Source organism: Stegastes partitus, unplaced genomic scaffold, assembly GCF_000690725.1.
Source record: "Stegastes partitus isolate 25-593 unplaced genomic scaffold, Stegastes_partitus-1.0.2 Scaffold154, whole genome shotgun sequence".
Classification (NCBI taxonomy): domain Eukaryota; kingdom Metazoa; phylum Chordata; class Actinopteri; family Pomacentridae; genus Stegastes; species Stegastes partitus.
Genome location: NW_007577885.1, coordinates 270,597 through 287,823, shown reverse-complemented (window position 1 = coordinate 287,823; position 17,227 = coordinate 270,597). Strand labels below are relative to the sequence as shown.

Here is a 17,227-nt window from a genome sequence, read left to right as displayed (position 1 = left end):
TTTGGAACTATTGTCTGAGTTTGTTTAATACCTGACAGCAGTAGGATCCATTTGCGTGTCTCTCTAGAGAGAGACTTGTGCACATTTGCACATTGAACAACAGCACAGGGAACTTAATTAAACTCTTTTTAATTTAAAATTTTTTAATTTTAAATCATCGATGAGAGAGCGGATCAGTCAGTCCTGGCAATTTCAGTACAAATACATAGTTTAATAATTAAAAATAACATAGCTACACTTTTCACAGCTATATTGCACCTTATGCCAGGATTCAACGGTAAATCACACTATGTAGCTCTACATGATTTCACATCAGGCCGGTGAGCTGTCACACACAGATATATGCCCTCCTATTGTTTGATAGGGTTAAGAAGGAATACTACTACATGGCGAAAACATTACTTTGACACTACCTAAAATCTTGAAGTTGAGTTGTTTTCAGATGTGATAAAATCACTGAAAACCGAAAGGAAGCAGTGCATTTCATGACTGGAGATCTTATTCTCTTTCCATGGGCTTATAGATTTGAGGTCACAACACACCTGCATGGGATATTTTTGTGGCCAGAGGCTCTATCTAATGACTACTTCTGCCACCTCGTCATTGTATCAGAATACTCAAAAAACAACAAGAGTTGTAACATTCAAAACATGACTTTAAGAAATGTTCATAAATATACTTTCTGTTCTCACCTGATGACTTCAGAAGGAGCAAATTCTATCTTGCTGCCTAAGCTCCTGGCGGCTGTCATTCCACTTCCCATGATGCCTAGCTGCTGCTGTTGCTGCTGAATAGGAGGCTCCATCTCCATCCTGCGGCCTCCCTCTGATGGCGAGGGAGATGGAGGGACTGGAGGCGAGGAGACCGGGGAGGGGTTGAGTGGGAGGTAAGGTGAGAGGGCTGTGGACTCTGCCTTTTGGGAGGCAAGCAGCGCCGACACTGCCTCTGAACTCTCACGGTGCACAGTGGCCTGGGCGTCATCTGTGATGTCAATCACGCCACCCCCGTGAAGGTGGGACAGCAATGGTGTCTGGGATCGAGATGATGCTAAAAAAAACACAGAATTATGTAAGAATACTAAAGTAACTGATAATTATCATAGATATGTCAGAAGGCGTGCAGCAGCTATACCTTTAACAGCATTCTTGCTGTTCTCTATAACGCCACCCTGGACTGCATCAGACATCAGAGGTGTCAGCTGCCGTGGAGACTGGGTGATCTGTGTTACTGCCACCAGTTCTTCCTCTTCCTTCGTTATCTCGGTGTCCTTAACCACACTTTTCTTTATGTCCTCTGTTGCTTGAAGCTCCACCCATGGGGACAGGTGACCAATAAGAGGTGAGGAATCATTAATTTTGGGTCCTTGCAACAGTGGCTTTTCATCCTCCTCCATTTTGGAGACGGCACTTGGTTTTACGTCACTGCTGCGAGTCTTTAACTCATTTTCAGAGTTGGGCTCTGAGGAGGAGGAAGAGGAAGAAGAGGAGGAAGAGGAGGAGGACGATGAGGAGGAAGAGGAGCAGGAAGAGTGGGCGATCCTCTTGTTGTGTGGGTTTTCTGAGTCACTGCTCTCTGATAAATCAGACGTCATGTCAGTCTTGAGTCTCTTTAGACCTGTCTTCTTCTCATCTTCTTCGCCCTTCCTCCTTTTGTTCACTGCCTGCTTTACCTTGGACTTGGACTCTGGACACATAAAAGGAACAAGTTATTGATGGACACACAGACAGGTTTAGTCAGTCTCTGTGTGCAGTAAATCTGTTAACTGTTTTTACTCTGTGCTGGTATTGGTTATAATGACTAGTTGTAATAAGAATTTTAGCCAAACAGTCACAGGGCTGAGCAATGTGGACCAAAAATCCATCCATTCATCCATTATCTATGCACCGCTTAATCCTCTGTAGGGTCGCGAGGGCTCAGCCTATCCCCTATTGCCCCTATTTTTCTGCTTCCAACGCATGAACTTTAATAACTGACAGAACACTTGCGGCTTATTATCCTTGACATGTGCAATTGTAATGAGGTTGATGAAATTCTATTTCATTATTCAGTTCATCTGTCTGTTTTAATGTTGTGGCTGATAGGTGTATAAACCACTGTTGATGCTACATCTGTTTTACTATAATTTGATCCTACCCCTTCAACACAAAACTTCAGTAAAGCAGCACCAGAGGGACGAGTAGTTTATCATTTTTAAATAAGATAATTCTATTAAGTTTTTCCAGAGAGTGTAACACACTGCCATTTCATGCGCTTAATAAGGACTGTGTTTAGTACTGTACTGTGTTAAAGCCCTATGACGTCCTCTTCACATGGACAGTGCCTTAACAAGGAAAAAGTTTTTTAAATGTGACAGTTTTGTGAGAAAAAATACGAATTCCATTCATTCTGTCTCCCTGGAAAAAGAAATCACTTCACTAGCAGGGCTGCCAAAGCATATCCTTAAATGTGTGTATACAATCTTTTGATCTGAACATTACTGTGGTGGTGACAGTCCTCACCTCGCCCTGTGGTCTCTTCTTTTCTGTCCTTGTCCTCCTCTGGAATACTGCTATCTGAGCCTTTCCTCCTGGAGGAGCGAGAGCTGCGCTGCTCCCTCTGTTCCCGTCCACTACTGCCTGGTGAGTGGTGGGATTGGTTGGCTGGTTGCTGGCTTTGCTGTGACTGGCTCTGCTGCTGGGAGGCCAGCACGCCCTGGGAACCTTTAGGGTTGGGGCCGGATGATGTCATGATGGGGCGGGGGCTATTGGCTTGGGCTCGTGTGTAATGACTCTGTAAAAATACAAAAGTTATATGTTATTTATATACAGTAACATAAAGACTTGTAAACAACATGCATTACAACAAGTGCATACACTCATTTACCTACTGCTTTATCAGGCATACCCCTACAATCACTAAAACACTTCCTTTTACTTCTCGTTCAGTTTGACAGTTGACAGGGATGCTGTTTGAACTGTATGTTTTTTTGGAGTTTATGTATCTGCTGATATCACAATCTGGCCTTGTCTGCTTTACAGTCCCAGATACTGTAGATAAAGTGGTAAATTGTACAGAGTCTCCCCAGTTACAACCTCAGTTATCTCCACTGGATCTACCAGCATGAACACAAACACCCTACACTGCTGAGGTAATGAAAAGAATATATAAAAATTAAATCAGTGGAAACTGGAATGAAATGTGGCCACATACCGGCATGTCTGTCTTATCCATATATTTATTCCACACAAAACACACCAATTTCTTTCCTGATTATTACATTTTAAATATTACGACAAACAGCATCTTGCTGTACATTTTGTATGAACCAACTCTGACTGGACTCTGTTCTAGTGTCGACTGCCGAGTGTTAATTTCTAAAATGTAAAGGTCCTCATTTTCAGCTACAAAGAATTGTGAACCCTCAGCACACCTTTTTATATGCTATTGTATCTTCACCTTCACTGACTTTCAATTCAATTGCTGATACCATTCAGTATCAGTGAAGATATTTACTAAACAAAAAAAAATAAAACATTGGATTTGGTACTCATGCACCTTTTTTTTTTCATTACCCCTATTGTTCACAGAAGAAATATTATCTTATAACAGGTCTCCAGTAACCAGCTACCTCAGCAGTCAGTAGTAATGCATGAGATGTTTCTAACACTTTTGTCCACACTATTTGTAATGACAGACACCGTATCAGCAACACTACTGTTTAATCCAATACAGTTTAACAGCAGCTTGAATTGTTAAGTTTAACGTTTCAAGAAAAGCTGAACATAAAGAATAGAGGAGATACATATAAAGGAGACATTTTAACAGAGTTGCTGGATTTGCTACATGTTCCAAATAAAGTTGCTGATGAATGTATACTGTGATGGGTTTCTAGTATTCTGTCTTACTGTTGTACGCAAATCTGAATGAACAACACAGTAGGATAGTCTTACAGCAACGATACTCGTCTGACTTTATTAAATGAGAAAGAAATACCGGAAATAATGCCACGTACACAAATGACGTCTTTAATTGTTTTGAAATTGTAACTTGAAATAAAACTTGACTGAGGTTAGGTTAATAGGCATGAATATATGACTTGCAGCCACTTATATACTGTCTCTTAATTTTAAGTGATAAATAAAGCCAGGATATTTAATGGCTACACAAATACTGACCATCCCAGTGAACTGCCTTCCCTCAAGCCATGTTATCAAGTGTTTTACAGTTCAAGAGTAATAGCATATCAAAGATGCATCATTGTCTTTACACATCCTGACTGCACTATGGGACTTTGACAGGACAACAAGACACTCTAACTGTTAATTATATTCTGTTAAATTTAAGAGTTCTTACTGCACGTTAAGTAAACATTGCAAAGATTGTATGGGTTGTTGCTTTGTAACTATGTTGCAGAAAAATTTTAGGATCAATACATTCATTTTGGCAATCAAGCAGCTTGATGACCCACATAAGAGTAAACTCAAAAAACTGTAAGCAATACTGCACTTGTTCAAAAGACTGGATGACTTATTTGTAACCACCTGGCAGCAAGGACTTTTGAAGCTTGACTAAACAGCAACATTTATTCTATATCAGATCTCAGTTGAGATGTCAATCGCTACAGACAGCAACCTCTTTGCAAATATGCTCCACTGCTACTGTCTAATGTATAGGTTCAGGCTGAGTGGAATACAGAGAGATGCTACAAGAGTATCCGTGGAAGTTCCACTTCATGTAAAGCAGAAGCACAATCTCTCTAGCTGTGGCCTAGCTGCCTACAGGTTTATCTTTTTTCAAGACAGAAAGGGACTGACTGACCATTTGACATTAATAAATCAAACCAAACCAAAAACAGCTGGTGCTTGGGCTTTTGTGGAAGTCTAATAATGTGTCAGTGATGCAGGGCTTGATGCTGATACTAAAAGAATTAAGAATCAAACTGCAGAGAAGTTACTGTTTCTCAGAATTACAACTTGGACTTGAGTTCAGGGCTGGTCATTTAAGAGTAACCCCACACTACAAAAAGGCCTTTGGGGGTTCATTCACATCACCACATTCATCATTACAGCTGGGAGTTGTCTGCGTCCTTTGTATGTTTGATTACACTCGACTGTAATGTAGCCTTTTGTACAGTGAAATGCTGTACTGCAAAGGGTGTGGCAGAAGTTGAAGAAATCACTACATAGCAGTGTGTGTAGGACATTTGGCATGATTTGCATTGAAGTACACTTGTTTACAAATGTAATTTACAGTGAATCAGGATATTCCTATGTTAAAATAGCAGTAAAAAGCTGAAAATGTGCTAGTCTGATGACCAAAAGATACCAAAGTGGCAATGGAGTAAATTATTGAAGACTAGCTCCCCAGAGCGTCTGCTTGCTGTGACAGTTGGGTTTTCCTTCGAAACACATGGAAGACCCAATGCAGAACTTATTATACCTGTCAATTAGTTAAAAAATACACACTCCAATTTGTTATTTTTGTCTGCTAGTGTCTAACTTTTTCCCTAAATGTCCTTGCAGCTCATTGCCAATAAGCTACATTTAAGAACAACATTACCACTCAGCTGAGAAGAAACTAAATTTGAACATTGGACATTCTTAGAAAATCCGACTGGAGATCTCGACGTGCACTAATAAAATAAGATCATTCAAGCACAGATCATGTATGTCAGCTTTAATTGTGTTCTACAAAAGGTTCTATATTTGTAGTGTGTAGTGGAAAGTGTAGGTCTGGAAGGGTTGGAGGTGGGTGTAGGGGTGGGGGTTTGGGGATACCTGAGTGTTGCCAGTGGTCCCGCTGGGTCTCCCTCCCGCCATCTTTAATGTGTCAACAACAGGACAAAAAAAATAAATAAATAAATTAAATTAAAAAATTTGAAGAAAAATAAAATGAAATGAATATAAAGAAAATGTAGGACAAGGAGAGATTGTGTTAATGACTGCGGGACCAGAAGTGACGGCCTGAGTGTTTAATGTGAGCTCCTTTCATATAGATCTTATGTGCCAATTTTTGACAAAATACAAATTTTTGATAGTCATCTGCTGACATCGCAGTCACATGAAAGGAGCTGATTGGTAGCCAGTACAACAGAGAATGCTTGGGAGTGTTAAGCTTAATCAAAAAGCACAAAGGAACTTCTTTTACTTTAAAGCTATCTCCAAGGACAGATCTCTGAAAGCAGAAACCTGAGGCAGTAGCCACTGGTCAAACAGTTCTAAGGAAAAATCCACAGTTACTGTCAAATTCGGGAAACAAAAAACATCTGCAAAATCATTTTCCTTGTTTGGAAATTTGTATGATTAAAGAATTGTGGAGTGTTTAGGCGACTGTGCTGACCAATGTCTCTGAAACAAGACAGGTAAACAGATACAATGCAGACGATGCTAAGGTCAGATGAATGGTTTCTAAATCAAAGCAGCAGTCTAATGCAGAATGACAGAAAGTCCACACATTGGTTGTTTTTGTCTAGAGCTGATGCAAAGTGGCTTGATAGTCTGACATTATACAGATCAAGCAATTAATCAAGAAAACAACCTGCAGATTAACCCATGTTGAAAACAATAACAAATAATTGCAAAGTACCTGAAATCAATCGTATAACAACATGTGAAAAATGCCAAAACATTATTGTCTTTTTTTTTCCTTCTTTTTTTTTTTTTTAAAGAAGGCATGCCCTCTTATTCTTCAATCTTGCAAAGGGCTATTGGATTTCTAGCAATGCATTAATTTGTCAGAAAAGACACCATCTGTCTTCTGTATTTATTACATTCACTTTTTTCATCCTTGGTGTGTGTCTGATTTGTTTTGTTACTGGTTACAGGTTTTCTTTTCATAATCACCTCCATCCAGTAAAACTATTAGATAAGCTCTTAGCACTAACTTTGCATAAGGCTATGACACATTTTTAATGCACTTAATTTGACAATTCTATGTGTAACATTCCTCCTGTTGTTTCCTATCTTTTCTAAATCTGATTACAAGGCATGAATGACAATCAGTATGTTTCATGTGTTTATTTTCCTCTTTTGCTGATATTAGTTGATATTAGCAACAGTTGTGCACATACGCTGCTGTGTGTGTATGTACTCACGTGGGCAGTGTTGTTGTTCTGACTTGATCGTGACCTTCGTCTGGAAGTGATGCCAATGTTTTCTCCTTTTAGCAGAGAGTGGACAACGTCATCCAGAAAGGTCATCTGGACCATTGAGGGATCCACGTTCTGAGGCTCTAGCACCTGAACATACAAACCAGATTCACTTTACATTGTACATTTGCCTAAACGTATCTCTTGCTCCTCAAAAGCTGATTTAGCATCTTCACCAAATAAGCACCAGCTTGTCGACTAGTTCCATTATATCTTTGCAATAAACGTGAGCTAACATTAATGTAATTATAATATCAACAAAATGTATCCACAATTCAACTTAGAATAAAAAATGTTGGGCAAAGACATGCGATAACATTAGCATATTAGAGTCAAGAGCTGTGTATAAGACCCTAAAGTTACAATTAAGTTGCCATTTGTTTTGTTGATAGTGGCTAGGAATGACGAAAACTACATGTGTGTATGTACCTGGTCATTCATAACGACCATGTTTCGACTGAATAGGTCGTGATGCGTAATGATGCCAGTGAACCATTGGGTGGCTGAGTCTTGTCGGTACACACGCACACGATAGCCATTCAGTGAGTAGGGACCTGGAACCAACAGGAAATTAAGTGCTCCATTAAGTGTTATGATATCACTGCTGAAGTATAAGACTTTAATGCCTGTTCCTCATTCTTTAAGACACATCAGTTACAGTAATGGCATGACTGAGCAGACTGAGTGCACAGTCAACAGACATGATGACCAAAAAACAACACCAATATATTGTTAGAATGCTCCATTATACATAGTAACAATGACACAGAGAGTAGTACTTTACAAAAAGCTTACCTTGCATAAAAATTTCCTGCACCTTCTGGTCTTTGAGCCAGCCCTTCACTTCTTCATGGAGCTGAGGATTGTCCCTTAACACTGGGTTCAGACTGTCCACCTCATCCTGAAAGACCCAAAAACACAACGGTTGAACTATCAGAAGGCAGCATAGCAGAAGTTCAAGATATCTACAAATACCTTGGAATCCCACAGGCAAATGTAAACAATGAAGTGACTGCAAGGAAGTCAACCAAGTCAACCACAGCCAAATACCTACATAGAGTGAGACAGGTCCTCAAAAGTCAGCTGAATGGACAGAACAAGATAGAAGCCATCAGCACATATACCCTGCTGGTGATGAGATACCTCGCTGGTATAATAACCTGGTCAAAGGAAGAGGTAGAGGCCACTGATATTAAGACAAGGAAATGTGAGGATGAAATCCTCCATCCTCACAATGCATGGAGGATGTCACCCCAAGTCCAGCACCCTGAGACTGTACACAAAGCAGAAGGAGGAAGGTCAAGGACTAGTGACAACAACTAAGATCCAGGAATACGTTACGAAGACGTAATGACCTGCTCCATGAATCCCTCAACCTGATAATGAGGAGCAAGAAGAGGAAGAAGAACAGGGATCGTGGCAGTCGGGGTTGTGATCCCCAAACTGGGAGAGTGGCTTCAGCAGATTCCAGGAACTACATCTGAGATCTCTGTCCAGACAAGTGCAGTCACAGGAACTGCCAAATAACGCAGAGAAGCCTCGGGCTCCCACATGCACAAGTGGAGAACTACAACTACATATATATTTTCATATTCATATATATACACGCAACAAAATTTTAGAGCAACTCCTCTTGGTAATACAAAAAGCATAAAAGTGCAAGATAAAAAGATGAATATTAAAAGAATATACTGCTGTTGTTTGTCCATTCTGTAATGTTTCTAAAGTCATATTAACTAGTATTGTGCTTTGTCCAATGATGGGCTGAAACATAACAGTAGTTGATTTTGACAAAAAAAGAAGGTGAGGACACTTCATGTCACCCAGAGGAGGTGACTGATGAGCTTGACAACTGAAGAAAGTAAATTTAAATTGGATACATTTTTATACTTTGTGTCATTCATCCACTAAATCATCTTGGTTTGCTTCCTGCCATTACTGCAGCAAACAAAATAAATGCTTATCCACTAAGTTCACAAAACACATCAGATATCAGTGTAACTTGAATGTCTACTCACAATGCAGAGCTGCAGAAGTCAAACAGAGACAGCGAGGCTGAGACTCAGCAGGAAGCAGAGCCGACGAGATGAGGACACGACTTTCATTTCACCTTTACATGTCTCTATCTCTCTCTCTGTCTATCCTCCTGCTGCAGTGCTCTACTTTTGCAGTCTTGTTCAGCTCTGAGTTAAAACAGTGTTTCACTAAGAATAGCACACTAGAAAACAGAGTAAAAGGTTGGTGGAAATGTGTCTTAAATTCCTACATTTGTTGTTCTGACAACTGATGACCACTGTTACGCCAAAGACAGTGTCCTCTCAGTCAACTGTTTGTGTGATACTACACACAATAACACTGCCTTACAACAACAGAACAATGATGTATTAAGTTATTTTTATGCTTTACCACCAATGATGACAAGAAGTTTCTATGAAGCATAAAAACCTGTCAGTACAACAAAAAGATAACACCTGTTAGTTGGTGACGACTGGTACAAATTGACAATACAGTTAGTACTACAAACCAATTTACAATTTACACCTATTTTTCTTATGTTTGGATTTTACCAAAGTAGTTTCGACCTACATTTGACCTGGATGCAGCATTTCATACAGATGACCACAATATTCTCATATATTCTACTGTACTACACACACCTATGTCCCTGTGAGTCTGTTTTTCTACCACCACTGCAATCTATTCTGGCTCACTGCAGGCCTGTTTGGACGCAACACCACGATATACAGTGTTACCAAGGCAACATGGGCACCATGACCACCGGATGGTCTATTTTCACCAGACTAAAAGGAAATGAACTAAGAATCAAATACATGAAAATAAAGATTCCCTATACACCCTGTGTGTGATTCAAGCATGTCAGTAGGTTACACAAAGCTTAGAAACATTAAAATCTTCTATAGCAGTACACATAAATGTGATTTTATTTCACAGAATATGAAAGCCAACTGGGAAATTGTGAATGCATAAAATAATTTTATGGTAATTTCTGTTTAGACTATTTCAACAAACTAACCACCAAAAGAGATAATGTAATCCATCACTTTAATTTTCAAATCTAACACTGCAATAAACTAGCCCTGCCAAACATATCCAACCATTTGCTCTACCCTCTTTATCCTGTAGAGGGTCACAGGGAGCTGCATCCTATAACAGCTGACACTGGCTGAGAAGCAAAACACCCCCTGGACAGGTTGCAAGTCCATCCAAGGGCTGACACAAAGGGACAGACATCCATGCACACCCAAACTTACAATATCAGAATCACTCATTAACCTGCATGTCTTAGGACTGCACCATCCGATGCTAAATACAATTGGATATATTTAATGAATAGATGTATGGTAAAAACAATATCGTGTAATTAAACAAAATATGGAGGTGGAGACATTTCATAGTATTGAAGATCATTAAAAGCAACCAAACACAAAGTAACACAATGCTAAATGTGGTCTACCATCCAATGTACAAAACTGGACTGGGAACCTGCTTTTACTTACACTAATAGATGTAAATATATATCATTTGGTTTTCTAAATGTAAAGACACACTTACTTGTTGTAGAGAGTCACTACATGCCTCTAATCTGTAACTGTTTTGAACAGACTTTAGTGACATTGCCAATCAGGACAGGACATTTTGATCAACATTTTTAAAAAGCAGAGCCCAAAAGAGCTTTGTGAAAAGTAAATAGGATTTACTGTGGGCTTCATACTAGTAATAGTGACACTTAATGAAAACCCAGTATAGATGAAAGCTTTAACCGTTTCCCTGGACTGTTTCTGTGACTCAAGGCTGTTTGTTCAAATTCAGCTGTGAATACAACAAAGGGCTGCGGCACACACATTATAATGTGACATGAGGACATCTTGTGCTTCAGATAATTGGAAACATAAAACAAATATGACACACATCCACATATATATGGAGACAGAGACAGATGGCTTGTTAAGACTTCAAATGCTCTCCTTTCAGGGACACTGCTTGTCGCCGCAGAGCTTGGTTGGGGCTGGATATATTTGTATGTTTTGTGTATGTGACTATTAGTATCAGTACTACAGTACAGAACAGAGTGACTAAGAATTGGCTGGGATTGGCCACAGGACACATTAGATCCACAGTGTCTGAATTAGATACTGAGCCACAGTTACAATGTATCTGACACTATGTGCAAAGTTAATTTTAGAAGAGGCTGTTGTCCAGAACCAAACAAACCACTCTGACATGCACATGTGCTCATACGTACGTACACACGCACAAACACACAAACACACACACATTTCCATGTTGATGACAGGCACACACTAAAATTTTTGATGATACAGACAGAAGACTGGAGAGCCATTTTAGATCATGTTACAGCAGACAATACATGAGGAGCGCCAAAATCATTCCACTGACGTCTATTCATTGCAGCAGCTTGACACACAACACAATCAGTCTAATATTTTTTCTAAAAACTACTCACTGCTCTTAGTTTTTCCCCACCGCAAATGGCCGCTGTCAACAGGCTCTTGTTTTAATGATACCGATTAGTGTTTGTCACACAAACCTACCAACGGTAAGCATTTCATTCGTTCTTTGGACAAGTTATAAAATGAATCTTGATTACCTTTCGTGGACATATGTCAGCATACCAAATCAATTGTCATGAGCAAACATGAGAAGCATAATGTTGGTAGCTAGAGAGCCAGCATCAACATGTAAGGCAATTCCTCTGTCCCTAGCAACAGTGTAAACTGACACCACAGATGTCTGTTTGAGGAGGTGTTTGGAGGTGTGGGCGTGTGCACGAGATGTTGTCAATGAATGAATAGAAAAGCACGTGGCAGCAGTGAGGAGGAGGGGACAGAGAGAGAGGGAGAGAGTGTTGTATTTGGATCACTGCAGGGCTTAAAGCCATAAAGTCCACTGAGGCTGGACTGTCAGCTGAGCTGTGTGTGTGTGTGCATGTGTGTGTGCGTGTGTGCGTGCATGCGCGTGTGTGTGTGTATGGGGCAGCTGCTGCTTTTCTCCTCCCCCAGTCAAACTCACTGCAAACGTCCTCCTGTTGGCTTTAACTATTAACAGAAGTGACCTTAAAATTTAGACATATAATGGCCTAACTGAATTACTCTCTGACTGCTAAAATGGAATCATGAAATGTAAATAGAAAAATGTCTAAATTTGGAAAAAAATAACCCATAACTGTATAATTTTCTTCCACGCAAAGCTAGAAATCAGCCTGTTTACAAATGAAAAAAAACATTTTCCATGTTTCCATCCCTTGTGTGTTCTACTTTATGTGAAAAATATACACCGATCAGTCACAATGTTAAAACCACTTTCCGAATATTGCGCAGGTCACCCATGTGCTGCGAAAACAGCTCCAAACCACTTAGGCCATGGGCATGGCACCACTGGGGGTGTCCTCTGGTGTTTGGCACTCTGATGTGGGCAGTGGATCCTTTGGACACTGTGAGTTACCAGGTGGGGCCACCATGAATGGGTTTTGGTTTGGCACATGTCACAGACACTTGATTGTATTGGGGTTTAGTTAGTTTGCAAGCCAGGTCAATGCCTTGGGCTCTTGGTTGTGCTCTTTGAACTGTTTCTCAACAGTTTTTGCAGTGCGGCATGGGACATTATGCTGCTGGGGGAGGCCGCTGTAGTCGGTGAGTGCTGTTGCCATGAGGGGGTAAGCTTGGTCAGCAGCAATGTTTAGATGGGTGGTAAGTGTCAAACCACATAAATACCAGGACCCAAAGTTTCCCAGCAGAGCATTGTATTGCAATGACATTATCAATTTTAATACCTTCACCTGTCAGTGTACCTAATTTTGTGATTGATTGGTGTATGTTAAAAAAACAAACAAACAAAAAAAAACTTCTCTCTTATTTTTCAAATCTGTTTTGTAAACCTTAAAATATTTTTGATGTGTCATATTGTATGTGGTATGATTTATCATCACATCAAAACATGTTGATTGCAATAGCTGGAGGGGCAATATCCTGGTGAGAGATCTGTGTTTGGAGATCAGATGAAAAAGGTTTTGTTTACATTTCCAAAGAGCATGACTGGGGTTTAAATTATTCAGTTTTAGCTTGATCTCCACCTCCTTATCCATCCGCTCAGGTGATGAATATAAAGATGGAGACAAACAGTTTTCTAAGTTTACAGTTAGCCAAAACACTGAGTTTATCCATACAGTCAATACTTGGCAAGTAATAACCATATAAAGTCATTATATGATAGTGTCTGCATATTCCATTTCATTCAAGAACTAGTCAGTTTAAAGAATCTAAGTACACAACTGAAACAAAGCCTCAGTTAATTATCAGCAAATACAAAATACCTTTTTTTTTTTTTTTTTAAAGTAGCAATTACCTTGGTGGAGGGTTAGGGTATGTCCCTGTGATCCTGGGTGCTATGTTGTTGGGGAAACAGCCCCCGGTAGGGTCTCCCAGTGCAAATTGGTCCTCGGTGTGGAACTAGACTAATAGTGATTCCAAAGACCCTTATAAATTTTGTGACAAGGAATGGCAACAGCTCGCCCGGAACAGGGAGACCGGGGCCCCCTTCTGGAGGCAGGCCCAGGAAGGGAGCTCACCAATGAGCGTCTGGCAGGAAAGCTCTGACTCATTGGTCTCGATCAAGAACAGCCAGAAGGAACAACATGGGGCCAATTGCTCATTGCGCCCACCACCCACAGGGCTGGGCACTGGGGTCGAGAATGATGTAGACTGGGTAGCAGTCTGGGCATACTGATCCCTGGTGGACAACGGAGTACCTTGAGGGAGAACTGGTTACAATGTGAGCACGCCTCTGAAGACTCAAGGCCGGCTTGGGCATGTTACAGACCGAGACACATCACACATTTGTTTCGTATCCCAGCTTGATAATTTTTTCGCCACAGGGGCAGGCTTGTGTCTGAGTACGCTCCTCTGCTTTAGCACAGACCGTGACAGTATCAGTAGCGCTCTACGACCAAATTTGGACAGTTTAGTCAAGATATAGTTGAGTTGAGTGGAGAGGTTTGAATTTGAAACTTCTGCTTGCAACGAGAAGAAGCTTTTGAATTACCTGTTGCCGCAGTGTCAGTCCTATTTATAGGGGGGGGCGGGGGGGTCCATGGCTTCCGCGACACTGACATGCTCAATTTTAGCCAATCCTGGCTAACAGAGAGCAATTAGAGCTTCAACCGCATTCCCCCCAATATATGATATACTTTTATATGCAACTGTATATAGGACTGAGTCAAAACAAACACTACAGCGTGTGTGTAAATATGTCACCCAGTACAACAATGCGGCACAGTGGTGTGTTTTTTATAGTATTTGGACAACAATGAAGCTCTGTGGCACAGAGCAGAAGGACCTATCAAGATTTGAAAGACAAACAATCCTTGTTAGTAGGATTCAGTCACTGATTCGCTCTGCAGGGTTTTACTGAAAACTAGAAAACGCTGGTACCACCACACTTATCCGTTACCCCTTATTTTCCTTGTAAGTGTAAAGGAAAAAACACAGAGAGCTGAAAACAACTGTTGTGTTTACAGACTATCATGTGCCTTCTGAACTGCTGTAGGCCTCTAGGGACAGACTGATTGACCATGAATGAATAAATCTTGTAGGTCTATGGTGATGTTACATTGGACCGTATTATATTAAAAAATGTTTCTTTTACAGAGTTGAAGCAACACCTCACTGACACAGTATCAAATGCTGAATGTAATAGCATTAAAATGTGCAGGGAAACAATTTTGACTTGACAGGGTAGGGTAGTGGCTGGTTTGCTGGCTCAGCCTGCACACTCTTTCAATCCCAGTCTGCCCTGCAGCTACAGCTCATTCTCTAGACCAATACCAAACTATGACATAAAAACTACAGTTAGAGTCAGAGGTCTCAGTGACGGTAGTGGGTGTTGTTTGTTACCTACATTTTTAATGAAGATTTCCGCAACTAATGTGACAACGTAATCATAAAAGGCTATCGATATCCTAGTAGAAATAGGGTTCTTAATGCATTGTCCAGCAAAATTCTTAGTTTGAGTACAAAAAGGGGCTGGAAAACATTGTTTAATTGACTGCTCTTTATTGGGCAGACAGACTAAAGCTTGAAGGCTACTCTTTCTTCATGACACAAACATATACTTAAGCTAAACCTAGAGTACAATGTCAAAGGCATTTTTTTTTTTAACAGGGAGTTTAAATACATTGATAAATGAAAGGTGGGAGTTGGCGTAGTCGCGATCCAAGCAGACAGTTAAAAAAATTGCCTTCCATCCTTTCTTGAAGGTACTGTTGAGATGTTAATTACCATTAAAGAGGACAAATATGAACACACCGATATACTGGTAACTATTAACGAAAAAGATCTTGATCCTCTCATTCATTTTAACTTCCTAGTTATCTGGGGTTTTACTTCCTACATAATTTTTGCTTACTCTGTCAAAAAGGTTCCAACCATGAACTTCTTTTAAGTGTTGTGATTCCAACTACTTGTAATCATTTGGCACAGCTTTGGGCAGTGCTTTTGCCCCATCCTACACTTGTCTTGTTATGTACCTATGGGAAGAGAAATTTGTTCAGAACCAACTCCAAAACACATTTATGTGTTGGAAATTATGTTGTGAAAAGCCTTTTAATTTTTTGGAATACATAAATTCCACCACGTACTATCTGTCTTTTCATACGGAACATCATTAAAGTTTGGTAACTTTCTAGACCTTACACTTTATAGAAGAAAAAGCGACACTATTGAGATTACTATCTACTGCAAACCCCTAAGCAGGAATACACTTATAAACGCTGAGAGCAACTATCCAGAAGAAATGATTTGCAATACTCCTATTGGACACTTTTTGAGAGTGTGCAGTAACTGCAGCACTTCTACAGACTTCCAATCTCAAGCTGTTGAGATGAAAGAGCGTTTCTAGTGTAGGAATTACCCTACAACATATATCTCTTCAGCCTATCAGAGGGCCTGACACGCAGAGAGGGAGTCCCTGCTAATTTAGAAAATTCAAACTACCAGTACTGGCTCACAGGTCACTTCTCCATAGATTATTCTCCTCCAGCGGGTAGGGTGAAAAGTATTATTCTAAAACTTTGGAATTTCCTCAAAAGTGACCCATCTCTGACTAACCTTAGTTCTGTGCCTCCCAGTGTGCACAGTGTTTCCACTCAGATACCAAGTGCTTTACACATACACATGCTGGCACAAAAATAACTGCAACAGCAGATATGTTGTATATACGCTGAAATCTCCCTGTGGTTGGCTGTATGTTGGACAAAAAAAAAAGAGCATTTAAGATTTGCATATTTGAACACAAGACAGCAATATGTGCACAAAACATGGACTGTGCTATTGTCTGCTACATTATGTAGGCTAACCATCGCTCAGCAGTCTCACTGAAGTTCATAAACTCACTGCTCCACAGAGAAGCATCATGGATCCTTACCTTAAACACAGTGAAGCCCTTTGGCAGTAATGAAGAACTACATTTGTAATATTTCCTCAATCTTTACTAACTTGACAGATACAGACAGCTGGACATCTGCACCCTTCATCCTTGTAACTTTTGAAAAGGTTTGTTCTATTGCTTAGATTAAGTTCCCCCTCCAATAAAAAAAGAATTACTGATCGATTTGTCATGTTTCCTCTGTTTGGTCACCTTTAACAGATGTTCATATATATTTGTATTTTTTGAACCTGTGTCTCTATAACTTTAAAAGAGGCCTGTTTGTTTGTTTGCTTTCATGTGGTTGGGGGTATGGCACTTGGACACTAATCTTAGCAACTCCCACCTTTGGAGTTATTATCCAATAGATCTGAAATCCCTGTTCAACCACTTATCCAATGACAACTGAAAGTCTTGAGTTAGCATTTTCTGCCTCCAGTTAGTCAGTCTCAATTGACACAACAACTTTCTAGCAAACACACAGACAAATACAGACTTGAGCAGCAGGCTGGCTCACTAAACAGTGACTTCATTGTATGCCAAACGACTTGGAGCCCCCCCACCCCCTCAAATCTTCCTCCCTCCAGTCTTCCTGTCCAACTGGAAAAACAGAGAGGGGAGTGGCCATGGCTTCATTGCTCT

At 40.2% G+C, this 17,227-nt stretch overlaps 1 protein-coding gene across 2 annotated transcripts in view; it reads right to left on the bottom strand.

Moving 5' to 3' along the window:
- The window catches only part of jmjd1cb (jumonji domain containing 1Cb), a 143,219-nt gene that overhangs the window by 25,657 nt on the left and 100,335 nt on the right, over window positions 1-17,227 (bottom strand). For both annotated transcript variants that reach the window (XM_008279310.1, XM_008279311.1), the window contains exons 4-10: window positions 7,922-8,027; window positions 7,556-7,680; window positions 7,073-7,216; window positions 5,757-5,798; window positions 2,499-2,769; window positions 1,132-1,683; window positions 693-1,047 (exon numbers count right to left, since the gene is read on the bottom strand). In XM_008279310.1, the coding sequence (XP_008277532.1) occupies window positions 693-1,047; window positions 1,132-1,683; window positions 2,499-2,769; window positions 5,757-5,798; window positions 7,073-7,216; window positions 7,556-7,680; window positions 7,922-8,027 (1,595 nt within the window). The remainder of the gene's footprint in view (window positions 1-692; window positions 1,048-1,131; window positions 1,684-2,498; window positions 2,770-5,756; window positions 5,799-7,072; window positions 7,217-7,555; window positions 7,681-7,921; window positions 8,028-17,227) is intronic.